Source organism: Spermophilus citellus (genome assembly GCF_964194105.1).
Source record: "Spermophilus citellus genome assembly, chromosome: 17".
Taxonomy (NCBI): Eukaryota; Metazoa; Chordata; class Mammalia; order Rodentia; family Sciuridae; genus Spermophilus; species Spermophilus citellus.
The window spans coordinates 58,150,594-58,169,310 of NC_138199.1; the positions used below are offsets into that span (position 1 = coordinate 58,150,594).

The 18,717-nt window shown below is 49.0% G+C and overlaps 1 protein-coding gene across 1 annotated transcript in view; it reads right to left on the minus strand.

Annotated features, from left to right (window-relative positions):
* Nucleotides 1–1,423: 1,423 nt before the first annotated feature.
* The window catches only part of LOC308636364 (nuclear pore membrane glycoprotein 210-like), a gene marked incomplete at both ends in the record, with an annotated part of 45,486 nt that continues 28,192 nt past the window's right edge, over nucleotides 1,424–18,717 (minus strand). Inside the window, 2 exons of the mRNA XM_081271779.1 lie at nucleotides 1,424–1,467; nucleotides 3,848–3,913. Coding sequence (XP_081127905.1) covers nucleotides 1,424–1,467; nucleotides 3,848–3,913 — 110 coding nt within the window. The remainder of the gene's footprint in view (nucleotides 1,468–3,847; nucleotides 3,914–18,717) is intronic.

Sequence of the window (18,717 nt, forward strand, 5' to 3'; positions counted from 1 at the left end):
CCTCCCACGCACTGTCCCCCTAACAGATGGCATGAGGTTAAGTGGCCTGGTCAGGACCTAAGGGATTCAGGGTCAAAGATGGCTTGGTGTGGCATCTGGCCCTCCTGCTTGTGCCCCCAAGCATGCCCTGACCATGAACGAGGCCTGCAAAGGATTTGTGATCCCTGCGTCTACATTCCAGGGGGACTTGGGAAATAAACATGTCACCGAATATGTAGGTTTGCATAACAGGACCAGGAATCCAGCAGGCAGAAGAGATGCAGGAGGGAAGGGGAGAGAAGGAGGGGAGGGCGGCCATCTGCATCAGATGGGGTGGCCAGGGACCACCTCTCGGGGACAGCTCAGACAGCTGAGAACCCCCTATAATGAAAGATGGAGGGGAGGGGAGTTTCACACACAGGGAAGAGTGTGTGCCAAGGCCCTGGGGCAGAGAGGAGCAGGGTGGATTCCAGGCAGGGGAAGATCGTGTGTCAAGGTCCTGAGGTAGAAGTGAGCTGGTTGATTTAATCTGTGGGAGGTGGAGCTCAGAAAGTCGCACCTGCCCCCTCCCAGATTCATCTGTTCTCACAGTGGCTCTCACACTTGTCACTGCAGAATGGGACAGGGACCGGCTGCGGGAAGCTCTGGAGCCACTGGGGCTGGCCCTGGCCTGGCCGGCGGCAGACCGAGCACAGGCTGAGTGCGCAGAGGACGGACGGCCAGGGCTGTGACACTGCCCTGCAGAGGCCCAGGCTGCGCAGGTGGCACCCAGGGGCAGGGGACTCGAGATGGTCACCTTGCTGTGGCAGCTTCGGAGACACCGAGTGCCGCTTCAGAAGGGCCTGGGGCAGCCCTGCGTATCCACCAGAGCCTGGGAGAGGCCCCTGGGGGAGGAGCAGGTGGAGGACGGCCAGGGGAGAGGGGCCATCGCCAAGGGCCACTGCCCTGAGCCCCGTGAGCCCCGACTTGATGCGCACGGTCAGAGGGAAAGGGGCTCCCCTGAGGCCCTCAGGTGGCCCAGGGTCTGGACACCAATGGGAAACCCCGTAGGGACCTGAAGGTGGCAGGCAGGTGGCAGAGGGCAGGGACAGCAGGTGCAGGAGTCTGTGGAGCAGGGGACCAGACAGTGTGCGCCACCCACCGCCTGGCCCCCGGCCTGGACCACGCACCCACCACAGCGCAGCACCAGCCCTCCCTCACTCCTTCCCCGGCCTCCAGGGCCACCTGTGCTGCTGGCCATGGCCAGCCTGGGCCACCTAGGCCTGGAGGTGACCAGAGGCCACGCCTCCCACCTCAGGAGGCCCCTCCCGCAGCCACCTCTGTCCCAGAGGCGCCCATGGAGCCAGGAACAGGCCCCAGACTGAAGCTGGGCACTGTGAGGCCCAGCGGTCTGCCGGCCTCTGAGACAGAACTGCCCAACCTGAACTTGAACTTGAACTTGAGCCTACAGCTGAGCGGGTCCTTTCTGTGGGACCCACGTGATGTCTGCTGGGAAGGAAAGGGACAGACGGAGAAGCAGACCAAGAGCCGAGCCTCCAGGACACACAGGCCTGTCAGGCAGATGGCCCAGGGACGGCGCCATGGGCTGGATGTCGGGTGTCCCCTGAGCTCCCATGTTAATGTAGGAAAGTTCAGGGGTGACATGAGATTACGAGCCGTGACCACGTCAGTGATGCAGTCATAATTTTTTCAGGGGGGCCCTGGGGACTGAACCCAGGGCTCTCGACCCCTGAGCCCCCTCCCCAGCCCTATTTTGCATTTTATTAGAGACAGGGCCTCACTGAGCTGCTTAGGGCCTCGCTTTTACTGAGGCTGGCCTCCATCGCACGATCCTCCAGCCTCAGCCTCCTGATCTGCTGGGATGACAGGTGCGTCACCACCCGGGTGGACGAATGGCTGAATGGGCTCTCTGTGAGGTGCCTGCAGCAGGTGGGGAGTGGCTGGAGGAGATGAGTAACAGGATGTGACCTTGGGGAGCATGTCCTTTGTCCCTGGCTACTCCCATGTGCCCTCTCCCCGTCCCTCTTCCTGGCTGCCCTGCACAGAGCAGCTGTCCCCATCATGTTCCTCCGCCAGGACGCTCTGCGACACCTCAGGCCCAGGGCCCCGGGGGGGGGGGGGGGTCGGCCAACACAGATGGGGTCCTTGGTGTCACGAGCTTAGATGAACTTTTCTTCCTCTAAGTTGGTCACTATGACAGACAGCGCACGGGGACGGTGTGACTTCCAGGAGGAGGTGACAGGGACACCCTGGGTGGGGCTTGGGCTTCACTGTGAGGATCTTGGGGCGCCAGGGCGGGTCTCCTGGGCACAGAGACTGGCAAGGCTGTGGCCACACCGAGCTTTCCTAGGGGTGCCCTGGAGGGGACACGAGGAAGGGGACCCGGAGGAGGTGGGACCCTAACTCTGGAGAGAGGTGGGGAGGCCCTGCGATCGGGCGCGCGGGGGGGGGGGGGGGGAACGGAGTCTCAGGGCTCATGGGCGGAGGCAAGAGGAAGGGCCAGAGGTAAGGAGGGACAGTCGGGCATGGCCCTGAGGACAAGGGACGGAAGTGCACAAGGAGGCCTTGGAGCCGTGGGAGGGAGCACCTGGGCCCCAGCGGCCTCGCTGCCTGTACCTTCCAAAGTGCTCAGTCCAGCCTGGGGACAGCCTGCCCCGCCCCTCCCACCTTCCTGGGGACCTGCCATCTGTCCTGAGCTGCCACCGCTCAGGCCCTGCCCCCTCCCGAGGAAGCAGCAAAGGAGAGTCCAAGACAGGGACTGAGCTTCCCGCTCACAGATGACGGCCACGTGCGTGGGTGACAGGGACAGACGATCAGACCCACGCAAACTTAGGGTCACCTCTAAGGTCGGGCATGGGTTGGGGCACAAGGGCTCCACGCTGCTGGGGGGTCCGCCGTGACGGTCACTAACCAGGAAGCCGCATTGCAAAGCGCAGTCCGTGTGACGGGAACAGGTCACTCTCGACGAGAGAAACTTCCACAGACAGAAATGCCGAGACGTGACGTCACTCAGCTGCCACTTCTGAGTGGTGGGATTCCCTGTTGGACTTTATTTTCTTTATTTTTAAATTCCCTACAGCAGGCTGCTTAATAAGCAGAAATATATTTTTATAAAAATCCTTCAGCCCAGTGCCACGGCGCACGCCTGTCATCCCAGGGGCTCAGGAGGCTGAGGCAGGAGGATCGCAAGATGGAGGCCCTAAGCAACTCAGTGAGACCCTGTCTCTAAATAAAATGCAAAATAGGGCTGGGGACGTGGCTTACTGGCTGAGTGTCCCTGGGTTCAATCTCCAGCGCCCCCAAAAGAAAGAAAAGAAAAAACGAACCACCTTGGGAGCTTCCCCCAAGTGCTCAGGAGTCCGGGAGCCAGAGGGCGCGGGATGCAATGCTCAGAGAGGCCAGCGGAGGGCGCCGCGGGCTGCGGCAACGGCTAGGAGAGTCCTGCCTGCAAATCCAGCCACTCGGCGGGGGGCGGGGGGGACCCTGGTGGCCCGTCCAGCTCCCCGCCAGGCCTTGTCCCGGCCATGATGCCCCCCCGCTATCTCGAGAAACCCCGTTCTTTCTCAGGCTCCAAAACCTTGCTGCCAGAAGCCCCTGCGTGGGATCCAGGCCACCTCCTCCTGTCCCTGTCTCCAGCCTCACTTCCCAGGGACGCCCTCTCTGGCCCCCAGGGACGTGTGGCTCCCAGGCCTCAAGGTCCTATCTCTGTTGTGACAACCTGACAGCCTGTCAGTGGCTGGGACTCTTTTAGCAGAACTCAGGCAGGAAGTGCTACCGGTGCCCCGGGCGATACCTAGCTGGAAATCAGCCACCCTGTCCTGTGGCCAGAGCCTGCTCGGATGGAGGGGACCCGAGGCCCCGTCCTTACCAGGGGGCTGCAGGACACGCCCCTCCAGCAGCCGAGTGGGGATCTCGTAGCAGAACTGGCGCCCTCCTGTGGCAGCAGGTGGCACCGTTCACAAGTCCCCCCTTGCGACAGCACTGAGGGTTCTATCCAGGCACAGGCCCCAGGCAGGGCTCAGGGCAGCGAGGCAGGGGACCCTTTTCTTTTTCTTTTCTGTACCAGGGATTGAACCCCAGGGTGCTTCACCCCTGAGCGCCGTCCCCAGCCTTATTTGCTATTTTATTTAGAGACAGGGTCTCCCTGAGTTGCTTAGCACCTCGCCATGGCTGAGGCTGGCCTCCAACTTTCGATCCTCCTGCCTCAGCCTCCTGAGCCGCTGGGAGGACAGTGTGTGCCATGGTGCCGGGCAGCCCTGGGATTTTCGTGGACAGATGGCCAGAGCGCTTTTCCCACGCGCAGGCTGCTGAACCCAGTGGGTGAGAGCCTGGAGCTCTGCTTCACCTTCTCCCTCCACCTGTACCAGGCCCTGTACCAGGTGCCTTCTTCTATTCCCCCCACAGAACAGAGGCCAAAAGCAGGAACACAGTGGTTGGGGCCTGTCCACGAACACTGAGGGCAGAGGGGTGCAGGGTCATATTCAGGCTGTGTGGCTCAGGAACCACAAATTCTGGGACCTTCTACCCTAGATCTGGGCTGCCTGGTAGGCTGTGTGACCTTCAGAGAGCAAGTGCCCTCTCTGGGCTCTGCAGGGAATGCAGACCTGGTGGCAGAATAGAATGTCATCTATACCTTCCCAGGTGGGGCTGCATTAGATGGTTCTGGAATAAGGCTCAAGATGACCTCCAGTTGTAGCCCCAATTCTCCAGTGAGCCAGGAGGCTGGCAGTCCCTGCCCTGGGCTGCCCTGGGCAGGTGAGGGCTCTCTCAGCCCCCCAGGCCAGCCTCCCCAAGGCCAGCATCCCCAACCGGAGGCCAGCCCAGCCCTGCAAGGTTCTCCAGGAAGCCCCCTGGGGATTTGAAGGCTGTGTGTGCTCTGTCCCTTCACCCACCACCTGGTCACCAGGGAACTTGCAGGAAACACATAGCAAATGCCCAGGTCCACTGGGACCTCCCGACTCAGGCGCTGGGGCGGGGTCCCGATGTCTGGGGTAGAACCAGCCTCCAGGGGATGCCGACGCCCACTAGGTTAGGGAAGGGCCGGCTTGGGGACAGCGGCAGCATCGGGGGACAGACAGATGGAGCAAAGGACATCTTTACAACTGGGTCCCCTATTTCATGCACATCCAGGCCTCTTTGGAGACCGAGCTGCTTCCTGCTCCGAGATAATCACGCAGCCCCACCCCCTCCTCCGCCACCTGGGGCTTTTTCTGCCACCACTGCAGGCTCTGGGTAGGCCCCGTGGGGACACTGAGGACGCAATCACCAGCCTTTTAGGAGCGGGCGCTTGTGAATGGAGCGGGACGTCCTCCCGCGGAGGATGCTGAGCGGCAGTTCAGAGACTCCAGATGCCGCAGGACAATGGGGCTCTGATTGGCAGGGGGCGGGGGGGGGCGCAGCTGCGACGCGGAGCCAGGGAGGTGGGGGCGGAGGGCGGGGCCGCGGGACAAAGGGAGGGGCGCGGCTCACAGACGCATGGGTGGGGGCGGGCTCCATCCCAGAGTCCCAAGGACAAGCGCAAAGCCAGCCGGATGGAGCCAGAGCAAGGCAGCGGGGACAGGGACCAGATTCCAAAGAGACCCCCGTTCACCCACCCACCCACCCGCACTCATCGGAAACCATCGTGAGAGGCCAAAGGAGCTCTCCGGGGTCCAGACCCCAGCAGCGATCCTGCCTCTTCACACCCTAGGGTCCCACTGCCCCAGCTGCCGGCTGTGATCTGGGCTGATTGACCCAAAGAATGGAGCGTGAGCTGGGTGCGGTGGAGCAGCTCGAGAGGCTGAGGCAGGAGGATGGCAAATTGGAGGCTAGCCTAGGCAACTAAGCAAGGCCCTAAGCGACTCAGTGAGACCCTGTCTCTAAATAAAACACAAAAAAGGCTGGGGACGGGGCTCAGTGGGCAAATGATCCTGGGTTCAATCCCTGGTACCAAAAAAAAAAAAAAAAAAAAAAAAAAAGAAGTGAGCGAGCATCAGAAGACGGCGCAGAGGAGGGGCCTGCGAGGTGGGTTTTGAAGGCCGTGTAGGAGTTTGCTGGGATGGGGCGCGAAGAGAACACACTCCCAGAGGAAAGGAGACAGCAAAGGCAGGGCCTTTGGAGCTCCGAAAGATGTCCTGGCAAAGGGCAAGTGACCGGACGCCCTCTCAGCTGCCCCCCTGCCCCAGTTCACCTTTGGATGACAGGCAGACAGTTATCACTTACTGAGCACCTACTGTGCGCCTGGGTACTGTCCTGGGCCTGCCCAAACGTGGCCTCCCTGCCTCTCTGCCAACTTTGAGAGGGTGCTGAGGGCTGTTGGTTCACAGGGAAGGAGAGCCACGGTCAGGGGGAGGGGACCTGCTCCCCTTGGTGGGCAGAAAAAGCAGGACCTGAAATCCAGGTCTGGCTTCTCCACAACAACCTCCCCCAACTTGCATCCAGGAGGGTCCCTGGCCACCAGAGTTTGGGGCTGGACTCTGCCTGGTGGCCCAGCAGAGGCCGCTCTCTGCCTCTCTCCCCAGGGCTCCTCCTCCTGCCCCTCCCTCAGGGCCCTGGAATGGCCCCACCCACAGCCCCGCCCATCCATGGAATGGCCCTGCCCACAGCCCTGCCTATCCCTAGAATGGCCCCGCCCATAGCCCTGCCAATCGCTGGAATGGCCCCACCCATCCCTGGAATGGCACCGCCCATCCCCGAAAAATCCCTACCCACAGCCCCGCCTACCCCTGGAATGGCCCTGCCCACAGCCCCGCCAATCACTGGAATGGCCCCACCCACATCCCCCGCCAATCACTGGAATGGCCCCACCCATGTGCCCCGCCCCCAGCCCCGCCTCCCCGCTGCCTCCGGCTGCAGACCCCTCAGCTACCTCAGCCTGCAAGGGCTCCGTTTCTGCAGCCGCAGTTCTCTCCACATTTTAATGAGCTGCTTGCAAAGCTGGTGACGGATGAGGGACAGCGGGAGGCTGCGGTGCTGGGCAGGATTTTTTTTTCCTGGAATCGCTTCTGGCCGCACATTCGACTTTAAATTGATTAATAACGTGCAGACCCAACATTAATTATCAGCCATTTATCACTCGGGAAGGCTGGCGTCCGCGTCTGTTCTTAACGACCAGCTCGATGGCGTCCTGGGAGATGTCCATCTGCCTGCACGGCCCCGGAGCTTAAAGTCCTGATGGTCCCAGCTGATGCCCTAGGCATGGAGTGGGCCTCTGGAGGCCCCGACTGGGCATCCCAGAGCCAGCCCCCGAGGTGCCCTAAGGTGGCCTGGCTACCCTCCTTTTTTTCTATGCCACGTTCTTCCTGTGTTCTCTGCCACCTCTCCCTCTCCCCTCCTTATCGCCTGGTGAATGTTCGTCATCAAGTGCCCTGGGATGGAGGCTGACAACCCGGGGGGTTGGGCCTCACATAAAGACCAGCCTCCAAGACGTGTCTTGGCTCCTGCCTCTCAGAGCTACAGCTGGGCACAGAGCCAGGGGCTGAGACCTCAGGGCCAGCGATTCTCAGGTCGGTGGTGAGTTCTGCCCATTGATTCCCTGGTCCAGGCCCGAGGAGTGAGCAGTACGCAGGAAGAGCAGTACTTGCTGTCACAGGAATTGGGGACAGGGACGATACCTCTAGAGGGTGCTCAGGCTATGAAGAGGTGAGAGGGTGGTCAGGGAGGGCTTCCCGAGGAGGCAACCTCAGCAGACCTGGGAACAAGGCAGGCCTGGCGGAGCCCTGGGCAAGGATGGTCCAGGCCAGGAACAGGGAGTGGGCCGGAAGGCCTTATGGACAGCGGAGTAGGAAAGGAGCAACAATGAAAGACATTTTATGTAATAAAATTAATTACATTTTAGTAACTTTGATCCACTTCAGAAAGATAGTGCCCCAAGTAACAAACTCATTGTTTACCACTTACTATTTGGGGATACTTAAGAGAATCAGAATTTACAACTGAAAAAAAATTTCAGGTACTGGGGATTGGTGCTCTACCAATGAGCTACATCCCCAGCCTTCTTTACTTTTTTCTGAGACAGGGACTGGCCAAGTTCCAAACCTGATCTCAAATTTGCAGTTCTACTGCCTCAGTCTCCCAAGTTGCAGGGATTACATTATGCCCTGGTACAATTGATTTAAATTTTTAAATTTATGGACATTTATTTATTTATCCATTTATATGCTGTGCTGAGAATCAAACCAGTGCCTCATGCAAGCTACAAACTCGGCCCCCAATTGACTTTTTCAAAAGATATTTAAGAGCATTTTTTGATAGAACTGAGAACAACTTAAACCCATTCCATCTGAAAAAGTTAGTGTAGAATGTAGATTTCCCCCCTACCTCTGGAAGACAGTGTACAATGTGGTATTCTTTAGATACATTAATGAGACCCATTTAATATTTTTACTAATACTTAAACATTTCTTTTTATAACAAAACAAATCTGGGGTTTCATTTTTTAAAGAAGTCATTCTACCTCCTAGTAATGTTTTAAATAACATTTCATTAATAAGGTTTTCATTAATAAGAAAACTTTGAGTTCACATATTTAGTTTTGAAAATTAAAGGTGTACAGGGGCTGGGGTTGTAGCTCAATGGTAGAGCACTTGCCTAGCATGTGTGAGGCCCTGGGTTCAATCCTCAATACCACATAAAAATTAATTAATTAAACCCACCCTAAAAGTTAACAGCACAGTCCAATAGATTGGAAGCCTGAATAGAACAAAAACTTGGAACAACAAGGAAGCGGGAGCAGACACAAGTTCAATTCTTTTTTTTTTTTTAATATTTATTTTTCAGCGGACACAACATCTCCGTTTGTATGTGGTGCTGAGGATCGAACCTGGGCCGCACGTATGCCAGGTGAGCGCGCTACCACTTGAGCCACATCCCCAGCCTGACAAGTTCAATTCTTGAACAGGTGCTTATGATTGCTGCTGCCATTGCCTGAGGACATAAGACTCCAGCCCCTTCACTCTTATGAATCAGATTGATCAGCTATTTTCAAGGGAGTTTCCTGGTCTTCTGTCCCAGATTGGAGCTACATCATTGATCCCTCTTGTTCTGCTACTAGTTCTTCCAACTCTCTAGCCTGAAGACCTCTGTGGGACTATCTGGTTTTTGGTATTGTAAATCAATCTAATAAACCCTCTTTTTATAATCATATCTGCATATATATCCTGTTGGATCTGTTCTTCTAGAGAACCCTAATAACCCCTGATCCTACACTTATACAGCTTCCCCAATATCAGCATCCTGTGCCAAAGTGGTACATTTGTTACAATTAGTGACGCTACATTGACATATCATCAAAGTCCACAGCTTACATTAGGGTTCACTCTTGGTGTTGTACATTCTACAGTTTTGGATAAATGTATAATGATAGGTGTTCTTCATTAAAGTGTACAAAATAGCTTTACCACCCTAAATGTTAGCTGGGGAGCAGACTGAACAAATGTTAGCTGCAGGGTAGGCTGAACACTTGACCCTCACCCTCACCCATCTGGTTCCTTATTGTTTGTTTGCCTCAAGGCTGAACACTCAACCCCACTCAAGACTGAACACTCAACCCCATTCAAGGCTGAACACTCAACCCCACTCAAGACTGAACACTCAACCCCATTCAAGGCTGAACACTCAACCCCATTCAAGGCTGAACACTCAACCCCACTCAAGACTGAACACACAACCCCACTCAAGGATGAACACTCAACCCCTATCAGACTGGTGTGATGAAAACCCACATCTAGCCCCTACTGGGTCTGCCTGAAGGCAGAAAATGACACCTTTAGCAACTACTATATGATCCAATCACTGTATGCCAACAAGGCAGCTTGCAGACACAGAGACTCCATTAGATTTTGGCTATAAAAACTCTCTCCTGCATCCCAATTGTTTCACCTCTTACACTGTCTCTCACATGAGCTTTTGGGAGACACCACATCTAAACCACAACAGCCCCTCACTGGCACTCACCACACCTCCGGTGCTCCGAAGTCCCACGTGGCAGGAGGCCCCTGACAGCACAGCATCAGAATGATCTGTCACCTGAGGGGCTGCAGCCACCATGCTCAGGGGATGAAGATTCTTGGCTTACTGAGCTTATTTCTAATAGGACGTGACAGAAAACAACTTCAGAATGTTGGATGGGGAGGATGAAGTGGTTCTGCAGTGTACCGCAACCATCCACAAAGAACAACAGAAACTATGTTTGGCAGCAGAAGGATTTGGCAACAGACTTTGTTTCTTAGAGTCTACTTCCAATTCCAAGAATAGAATGTGCCCCGGACCTGTCCATCAGCATCTTTGTGCTGGAGCAGTCCCTCTCAGTGCAGGCCCTGCAGGAGATGCTGGCTAACACAGTGGAGAAGTCGGAAGGGAAATTCATGATGAAGAACGTCATTTAGGAAAGATATAAGCTTGGAGAAACTCTGGACATGTGCTGGAAAGGTGGCTTTGAAGAAAGAGAAGCAGAGCCCTCCTGTTGGCTGTGGAGTTTCATAGAAGTCTGTCATTCAGGTTTCTCAGATCTCTGGACCTGGTGCATCCTGGGCTACCCCAAGTGGACCGCTCATCAACAGGGAATTTGAGAGTTGGGGTGAAATGACAGAAGCCTCCTATAGACAAAGACATGGACCATCTTCTAGGATTTCCAATAATCTCGGCTCTTATTTTTCAGTGGAAAATATTATCATTACATTATAAGGAGGGGGTGTTACCTGCTAAACTAGGTGCATCAAGACCAAGGAATTTAAATGGAAAAAGTATTATAAGCAGCAAATGTGGATAGATCCTCTCCTTGTAAATATTAATCATGAAATCGCGTCTGAATAAAAAAAGGCGGGGGGGGGGGGGGGCTGGGGATGTGGCTCAAGCGGTCGCCTGGCATGCGTGGGGCCCGGGTTGGATCCTCAGCACCACATACCAACAAATGTTGTGTTCGCCAAAAAACTAAAAAATAAATATTGAAATTCTCTCTCTCTTAAAACACACACACACACACACACACACACACACACAAAAAAAAAACCCCAACCTGTTTTGCTTGCTAAATCTGTATCTACTGTGTTCATCTTATTATCTCACCCCTGCCCCAGACTCGCTCCTGTGCCCTCTCAGCCTCCCGTTGGCCATAGGTAAAGGAAGGTTTGTCTTGGAATAGTTATCTTTGACAAAACCAGAAAGATGAGGTAGACTCCACTGAAAACAGGCATCATTCCTAAAGTAATTTATTGAGGCTTTGGCGGCTGTTAACTCTGGGCCCAGGAGTGAATGGCTTGTTTTCATACCTGACTAATTGACCAGGAGAGGCATCTGCATGCAACTAGAGTGATTGGAGCCACTTGGCAAGAGAGGGCGCCAAGTGCTTGCGCCGCACCGTGCACGCTTTGAGACCTACACCTGGAAGGTGTGGTTGAGCTGCTCAGAACCAGCTGGATGCTTTTTTTTTTTTTTTTTTGAGAATTTTAATATTTATTTTTTCTTAGTTCTCGGCGACACAACATCTTCGTTTGTATGTGGTGCTGAGGATCGAACCCGGGCCGCACGCATGCCAGGCGAGCGCGCTACCGCTTGAGCCACATCCCCAGCCCCTGGATGCTTTCTTGTCAAAGCCCCTTCCTGATTGTTGGTGCTGAGCAGGGAGATGTTGGTCCTGCGCTAAGCCTGATCTCCTCCCTTGGAAACCCAAGTGAAAGACACCAGCGCAAGACAATCTCTTGAGTGCCACGTGGCCGTCCTGCTTGTGGTCACTTGGCCTCAGTGGCAGATCGGTTTTGTCGTGAAGCCCCATTTCTCATTGTTATAATTGATTGACTGCTTAAGGGCGGCAGGATTGTTTGAGAGTCTCCTGCAGCTGGGGAACCCACCCTCCTCTGAGATATATTTTTCTAATACTCTCCCTAGAACCACTAACTTTTCTATTTTCCAAGCATTACTATTTGTATTTAAAGGTACACTTAAAAGCACCTCCACTTGAGATCTAAGCACACTGAAAGGGCTCCTAATACTATACATTTCTTTTATTGTTGTCTATAATTTCTAATATTGAGGGTATGTCTCCTTGTTGCTTGAAGTAAATAAACTCCTTTTTAGATTCCAGTGTTGAACTTCTAAAATGGCATGTGATGTCATAGATGTAAAGGCCATGGGAAAGTTCTCCTGCAGACTCTGACTTATTTTCTAAAAATTCATATAGTAATGACCTGGAATTTTGACAAATGTCCTTCATTGATTAGCATAGCATTTTTTTTTTTAAAGAGAGAGTGAGAGAGGGGAGAGAGAGAGAGAGAGAGAGAGAGAGAGAGAATTTTTAATATTCATTTTTTTTTTTTTTTAGTTTTCGGTGGACACAACATCTTTGTTTGTATGTGGTGCTGAGGATCGAACCTGGGCCGCACGCATGCGAGGCGAGCGCGCTACCGCTTGAGCCACATCCCCAGCCCGCATTTTTTTTTTTTTTTAGAGAGAGAGAGAGAGAAAGAGAGAGAATTTTTAAATATTTTTTATTTTTCGGTGGACACAACATCTTTATTTTATTTTATTTTTTTTATGTGGTGCTGAGGATCCAACCCAGTGCCCCACGCATGCCAGGCAAGCGCGCTATGGCTTGAGCCACATCCCCAGCACCAAGCATAGCATTTTTGTACAAGCAAGATGGTCCAAAAACAGAACACCTTAAAATGCTGACATGTTGTATTGTTAATGAATACACTCCCCCACTTTCTCTCTCTCTCTCTCTCTCTCTCTCTCTTTTCTTTTCCTTCCCTGTCAATCAGACACCACTGTAATAAAGATCTCTTGGTCGCTCGAGTGTCATGGTCACTTTCCTTTCATTAAAAGTCCTTTGTGCTCCACCTACTCATCCCTTCCCTCTCCCAGCCCTGGTAATCACTGATCTTTTCACTATATCCATATCCATAGTTCTGCTTTTTCTAGAATGTCATATAGTTGGAATCATACAGTATATACCTTTTCATACTGGCTTCTTTCCCTAAGTAATATGCATTTAAATATGTTCCATGGCTTTTCATGGCTTTATAGCTCATTTCTTCATTTTTTTTAAATTATTTTTTAGTTGTGGATGGACACAATACTTTTATTTTTATGTGGTGCTGAGGATTGAACCCAGTGCTAGGCAAGCGCTCTATCTCTGAGCCACAATCCCAGCTCATTTCTTTTAGCACTGAATAATAATTCTAGATGTACCACTACTTATTTACCAATTCATCTATTAAAGGACATGTTGATTGCTTCTAAGTTTTGTAACTATGAATAAAGCTACCATAAACATCTGTGTGCATGTTTTTGTGTGAACTTAAGTATTCAACTCATTTGGGTAAATACAAGAAACTCAACTGCTGGATTAAGATGAGAAACTTATGGGTTTTTTAAAAATATTTTTTTAGTTGTATTTAGACTCAATATCTTTATTTATTTTTATGTGGTGCTGAGGATCGAACTCAGGGCCTTGCATGTGCTAGGAGAGTGCTTTACCACTGAGCCACAACCTCAGCCCAACTTATGGGTTTTTTGGTAAGAAATTATTAAACTGTCTTCCAAAGTGGCTGTACTGTTTTGCATTCTCTCCAGCAATGAATGAGAATTCATGTTCTATATCCTCACCAGCATTTGACACTGGATTTTGTGTTTTAGCTATTCCATTAGATGTGTAGTCATATCTTGTTGCTTAGTGTTCATTTTGGGTTTTTTTTTTTCACCTTTTGCTTTGACATACTGCTGACTCCCTAATTGCTGCTCTTGTTTTTCCTACTGCTCCAATTTCTCCACAAGTGGTTCTCAAAGTGTGATGCTTAGATCAACAGCATTGACAGCATTTGGGAACTTGGTAGAACTACAGGGACTTTAATCTCCACTAACAGCTAATGAATGAGAAACTCTGAGGATGGGGCCCAGCAATGTGCCGCAGTCTTGGCTGGGCACAGAATCACGAGCCACCACACAGCTTTGTAGATTCAAACAGCAAATCTTTATTCCCGAACTCACACCGGCCTCCACACACGTTCTGGGGCAATCCCAGTTCTGCTGCCACCCAAATCACCTACTCCACGAGGCTCTCTTTCCCAAAATGCCCTCTGAATCTCACGAGAACTCAATGAGAGCTCAGGCAGCAGGAACGCCCTAATTCCAGCAGCAATAATCCTCAACATCGAACTTCCCTAAAATCCAAGGTCTTAAACTGGGAACGCCCTTAATCCAAGGACCAGGATACTTCCTCAAACCTGATCAGCTCTAAACCCGGATCCGCCTTGGTCTTTGAGCAAGGTCACCTTACATGCAATGTCAACAGCGAAATCATTAACATGGGGTACGCTAGCAAGGAAATTTTGATGCATCATTTCTACTTGGTAATGGCCCTCAGCAGCAATGTGTACTTTAAACAGTTTTCTGGGTATTCTGATGTATGCTAAAGTTTGATAACACTATTCTAGATCTGCAGTGTCTAGCATGATAACCTCTAGCCATGCATGGCTATTGAGTTCATATATATATATATATATATATATATATATATATATATATGAATTGACATGTGCTATAAGTGTGAAATATACCCCAGATACCAAAGAATTAGTGTGAAAGAAAACCACCTCATTAATAACTTTGATATTGGTTACATACTGAAATGATAATATTTTTGATATATTGAGTTAAATAAAATAAATTGTTAAAATTAATTTTACCTATATGGGTGTGGTTGCACACAAGCCTGAAATCCCAGCTACTCAGGAGATTGAGATAAGAGGATTGCAAAGTTGAGAGCAGCCTGAGCAACTTAGAAAGACCCTGTCTCAAAAAAATTTAAAAAGGGCCAAGGGGTCGAGCACAATTCAGGAGCCACTTGTCAAAAGAAACTTACTTTATTTTTAGAACTACAAATGCCAAACAAAACAGCTCCTCAGGAAAAAACCCTCAGAGCCCAACTGCCACCACTGGCTTCCCACAAGCCTCTCCCCCCACACAAGCCTCACCACCTCCCACAATCCTCCTGCTCTTGAGGCTGATTGGCTGGGTTGTGTGGGCGGAGCCAAAGAAGTTCCCCAATGAGCAGCTCCGCAGAGGAGCCAATCAGCTAGATGTTGCTGGGGCTGCTGTGAGCCAATCATCAGCCGGCAGCTGGAAGTTTGCTGGCAGCTGGAAGTTTGCTGGGGCCGCTGTGAGCCAATCATCAGCTGGCAGTCTGAAGGGCAGGGAAACAGCCCAATGAACATCACCGCAGAGGAGCCAATCAGCTAGATGTTGCTGGGGCTGCTGTGAGCCAATCATCAGCCGGCAGCTGGAAGTTTGCTGGCAGCTGGAAGTTTGCTGGGGCCCCTTTGGCTGTGGCTCTCAACATCTCCCCCTCTCTGTTTAAACAACAAGCATGTGGCTTGGGGACCGTGCCTGCCTTAGGTTGTCCAATACTACATATGGTCCTTACCCGTCTTCGGATGAGCTGACCTCAGGGCGTCAGCCTCCTGTCTTAGGTTGGTACCATTGTAATTGGATCTTACCCGTCATTGACTACCAGTCCAGTATACAGCCACACCTGTGGAGAGGTCTTTGTCATGACAAGCAGAAGGGAGGAAGATACACCAAGCCAATTGATGGCTCTTGTTGGAAAAATTGTACCACCGATGACATAATCAGTAAAAATACTCCAACACTACCACAAGTCGCTGCACCAACAGATAGTTCACAATGCATACAACTGAGTTCACAATGCATACAAGTGACACATAGTTTAGGCAAGTTCTGCAAGCAGTTCAGTGATGGCTATTGCAGAAACTGTAGATTAGTTTTATCTTTGTCTTCACCGGCACTGGGATGAAGATAGGAATTCTAGCAATAATGGCTAAAGAAAAAATTGTGTAACATTCCAGAAGGCACTAAAAGAAAACAATTTTCTTAACAATTTACATTATCTTGAAGAGAAAAGAAAACAATTTTCTTAACAATTTATATTATCTTGAAGAGAATTATTAAATATAATGAAAAGGAAAGGTGAAAGTAAACAAACAGATCTATTAACCTTCTTTTTTGTTTACATATTAAAACAATTCTTAACAGTTATTTACCCAATTTAAATTAAACCATTTAAATCACGTGAATAAAAAAAATATTTGGATCCATTTTTTCATGAGTGCTCATCATATATGATATATGGACATACATACATTCAAACATATAACACAAAACACAAGTGTGCACACATAATATAATACATATAACACATAACATAATAGTAAAGGCCTTATAACTTTTTACAGGTGAAATCTCCATTGCAATGTTTAAAAACTCTATAGTCAAAAAAAAAAAAATAGAACTGATCAGCAAAACATTAACCTAGGTCTGTATGAGCTCAAAAAACAAAATAGAACTTCATGATATGGGAAAGGGCAATAATAAAATAGATATTGAAAAAAGAATCCTGGTTCTGTCGAAGATGTAAGGATAGCCAAATTGGAGTTTTGGATATCAGCTGTTATGGATTTGAGCCAAATCATCTTCTTTTTGGTCTGTAGAAATCGCTTTAGTTAATCTCTCTGGAATCCAAATCGGCTGCTGTTCTCCCTGTGGAAATACACAAACAGGCCCCCGACTCCAGACAATCACTGGGTCAGGATTTTAGTTAATCTTTCCGGAATCCAAATCGGCTGCTGTTCTTCCTGTGGAAACACACAAACAGGTCCCCGACTCCAGACAATCACTGGGTCAGGACCTTGGTTAATCTCTCTGGAATCCAAATCGGCTGCTGTTCTTCCTGTGGAAACACACAAACAGACCCCCGACTCCAGACAATTACTGGGTCAGGACCTTTCCATTGTCCTGTTAGAATATCTTTCCAAAGTACCTTGGGCTTATGTACATTTTTTGGACACATATGCCTTTCTGCAGCACTAAGTCCTGATGAATCCAAATTTAAAAAGTTTAGAGTAAAAAGGGTTATTTTAAGTTTATCTTTGGGGAATATATACCCCTTCCCAATTCCGCCTTTTTGTTTTAATAAGTACATTTTAATAGTTTGATGAGCTCTTTCAACTATGCCTTGTCCCTGTGGATTGTATGGGATTCCTGTTAAATGAGTAATGCCAAATGATGAGCAAAATTGTTTAAAAGAGGTAGAAGTATAACCAGGGGCATTATCTGTTTTTAACTGTTTTGGAATGCCCACAGTGGCAAAATTTTGTAAGCAATGAGCTATAACATCTTTAGTTTTTTCTCCGGCATGAAGGGAGCCCATCAAAAATCCGGAAGAAGTATCAACTGTAACATGCAAATATTTTAATTTTCCAAATTCTGGCAAGTGTGTGACGTCCATCTGCCAAATATGGTTAGGTATCAATCCTCTAGGATTGACTCCAAGATTAACTTGTGGTAAAAAGGTCACACAATTTTGACATTGTTTTATTATTTGTCTAGCTTGTTCCTTAGTTATTTTAAAATGCTTTTGTAAAGTATTAGCATTGACATGGAACCTTTTATGAAAATTTATAGCTTCTTCTAGTGTAGAGAAAATATGTATGTCATGTGTAGTTTTATCTGCTAAATCATTGCCCAAACTAAGGGCTCCAGGCAATCCTGTATGTGCCCTGATATGTCCTATAAAGAATGGATCTTTTCTGTCCCAGATTAAACTTTGTATAGTGGAAAACAAAGAGAAAACATTAGAAGAAGGGGAAATCCTACCAGCATCTTCAAGGGATATTATAGCGTTAACTATATACTGACTATCAGAAAATAAATTAAATACAGAATCTTTAAACATCACAAAAGCTTGTGATACTGCATTAAGCCCTACCTTTTGAGCTGATTGTTTGGGTACTAAAAATGTAAAAGTTTGATCAGGTGTAACTATTGCTGCTGTACCATTATTTGACCCATCAGTGAATATATTTGGAGCATTCATGATAGGTGTTTTTCTTGTCATTTTTGGAAAAATTACAGGATGCAATGACCAAAAAGACAATAAAGGATTAGATGGTAAGTGGTTATCAAATGAAACATTAGATTTGCACATGATTATTGCCCAAGTATTTAACTCATTAGCTAACTCATCAATTTGATTCATAGTATATGGAGTAATAATTTTATTGGGAGAAATTCCAAATACTCCCTTTGCTGTTTTTATTCCTTTGAGTATTAATTGTCCTACAGCCTCAGGATACCTAGTAAGAATAGTGTTAGGAGAATAAGATAAATGTATCCATAATAATGGACCTTCTTGCCAAAATACTCCTGTAGGAATATTTTTTGTTGGTAGTACAATAAATAATAAAGGCAAACTTATATCAATTCTATCCAAATGCATATTTTCCATATATGTTTCAATGATTTTTAATGCCTTTCTTGCTTCAGGCGTTAACATTCGGGGTGAATTTGGATCTGATGGACCTTTTAAGATATCAAATAAAGGTCCCAATTCTCCTGTTGGAATACCTAGATAAGGCCTTATCCAATTTATGTCTCCTAATAACTTTTGAAAGTCATTAAGTGATTTGAGTTGATCTACTCGTATTTGAATTTTCGGTGGACGGACCATGGTTGAGGATACTAGAACTCCTAAATAATTAATTGGAAAATTTAATTGTACTTTATCTATTGCTATCTCTAGATTATAATTTTTTAATAAGTTTGTAAGTGTGGCATAACATTCTAACAATGTGTTTTTAGCTTTGTGTGCTAATAATACATCATCCATATAGTGAAATATTTGTAGTTCAGGATTTTGATTTCTAAGTGGCTGTATTACTTTGTTAACGTAAATTTGACACATAGTTG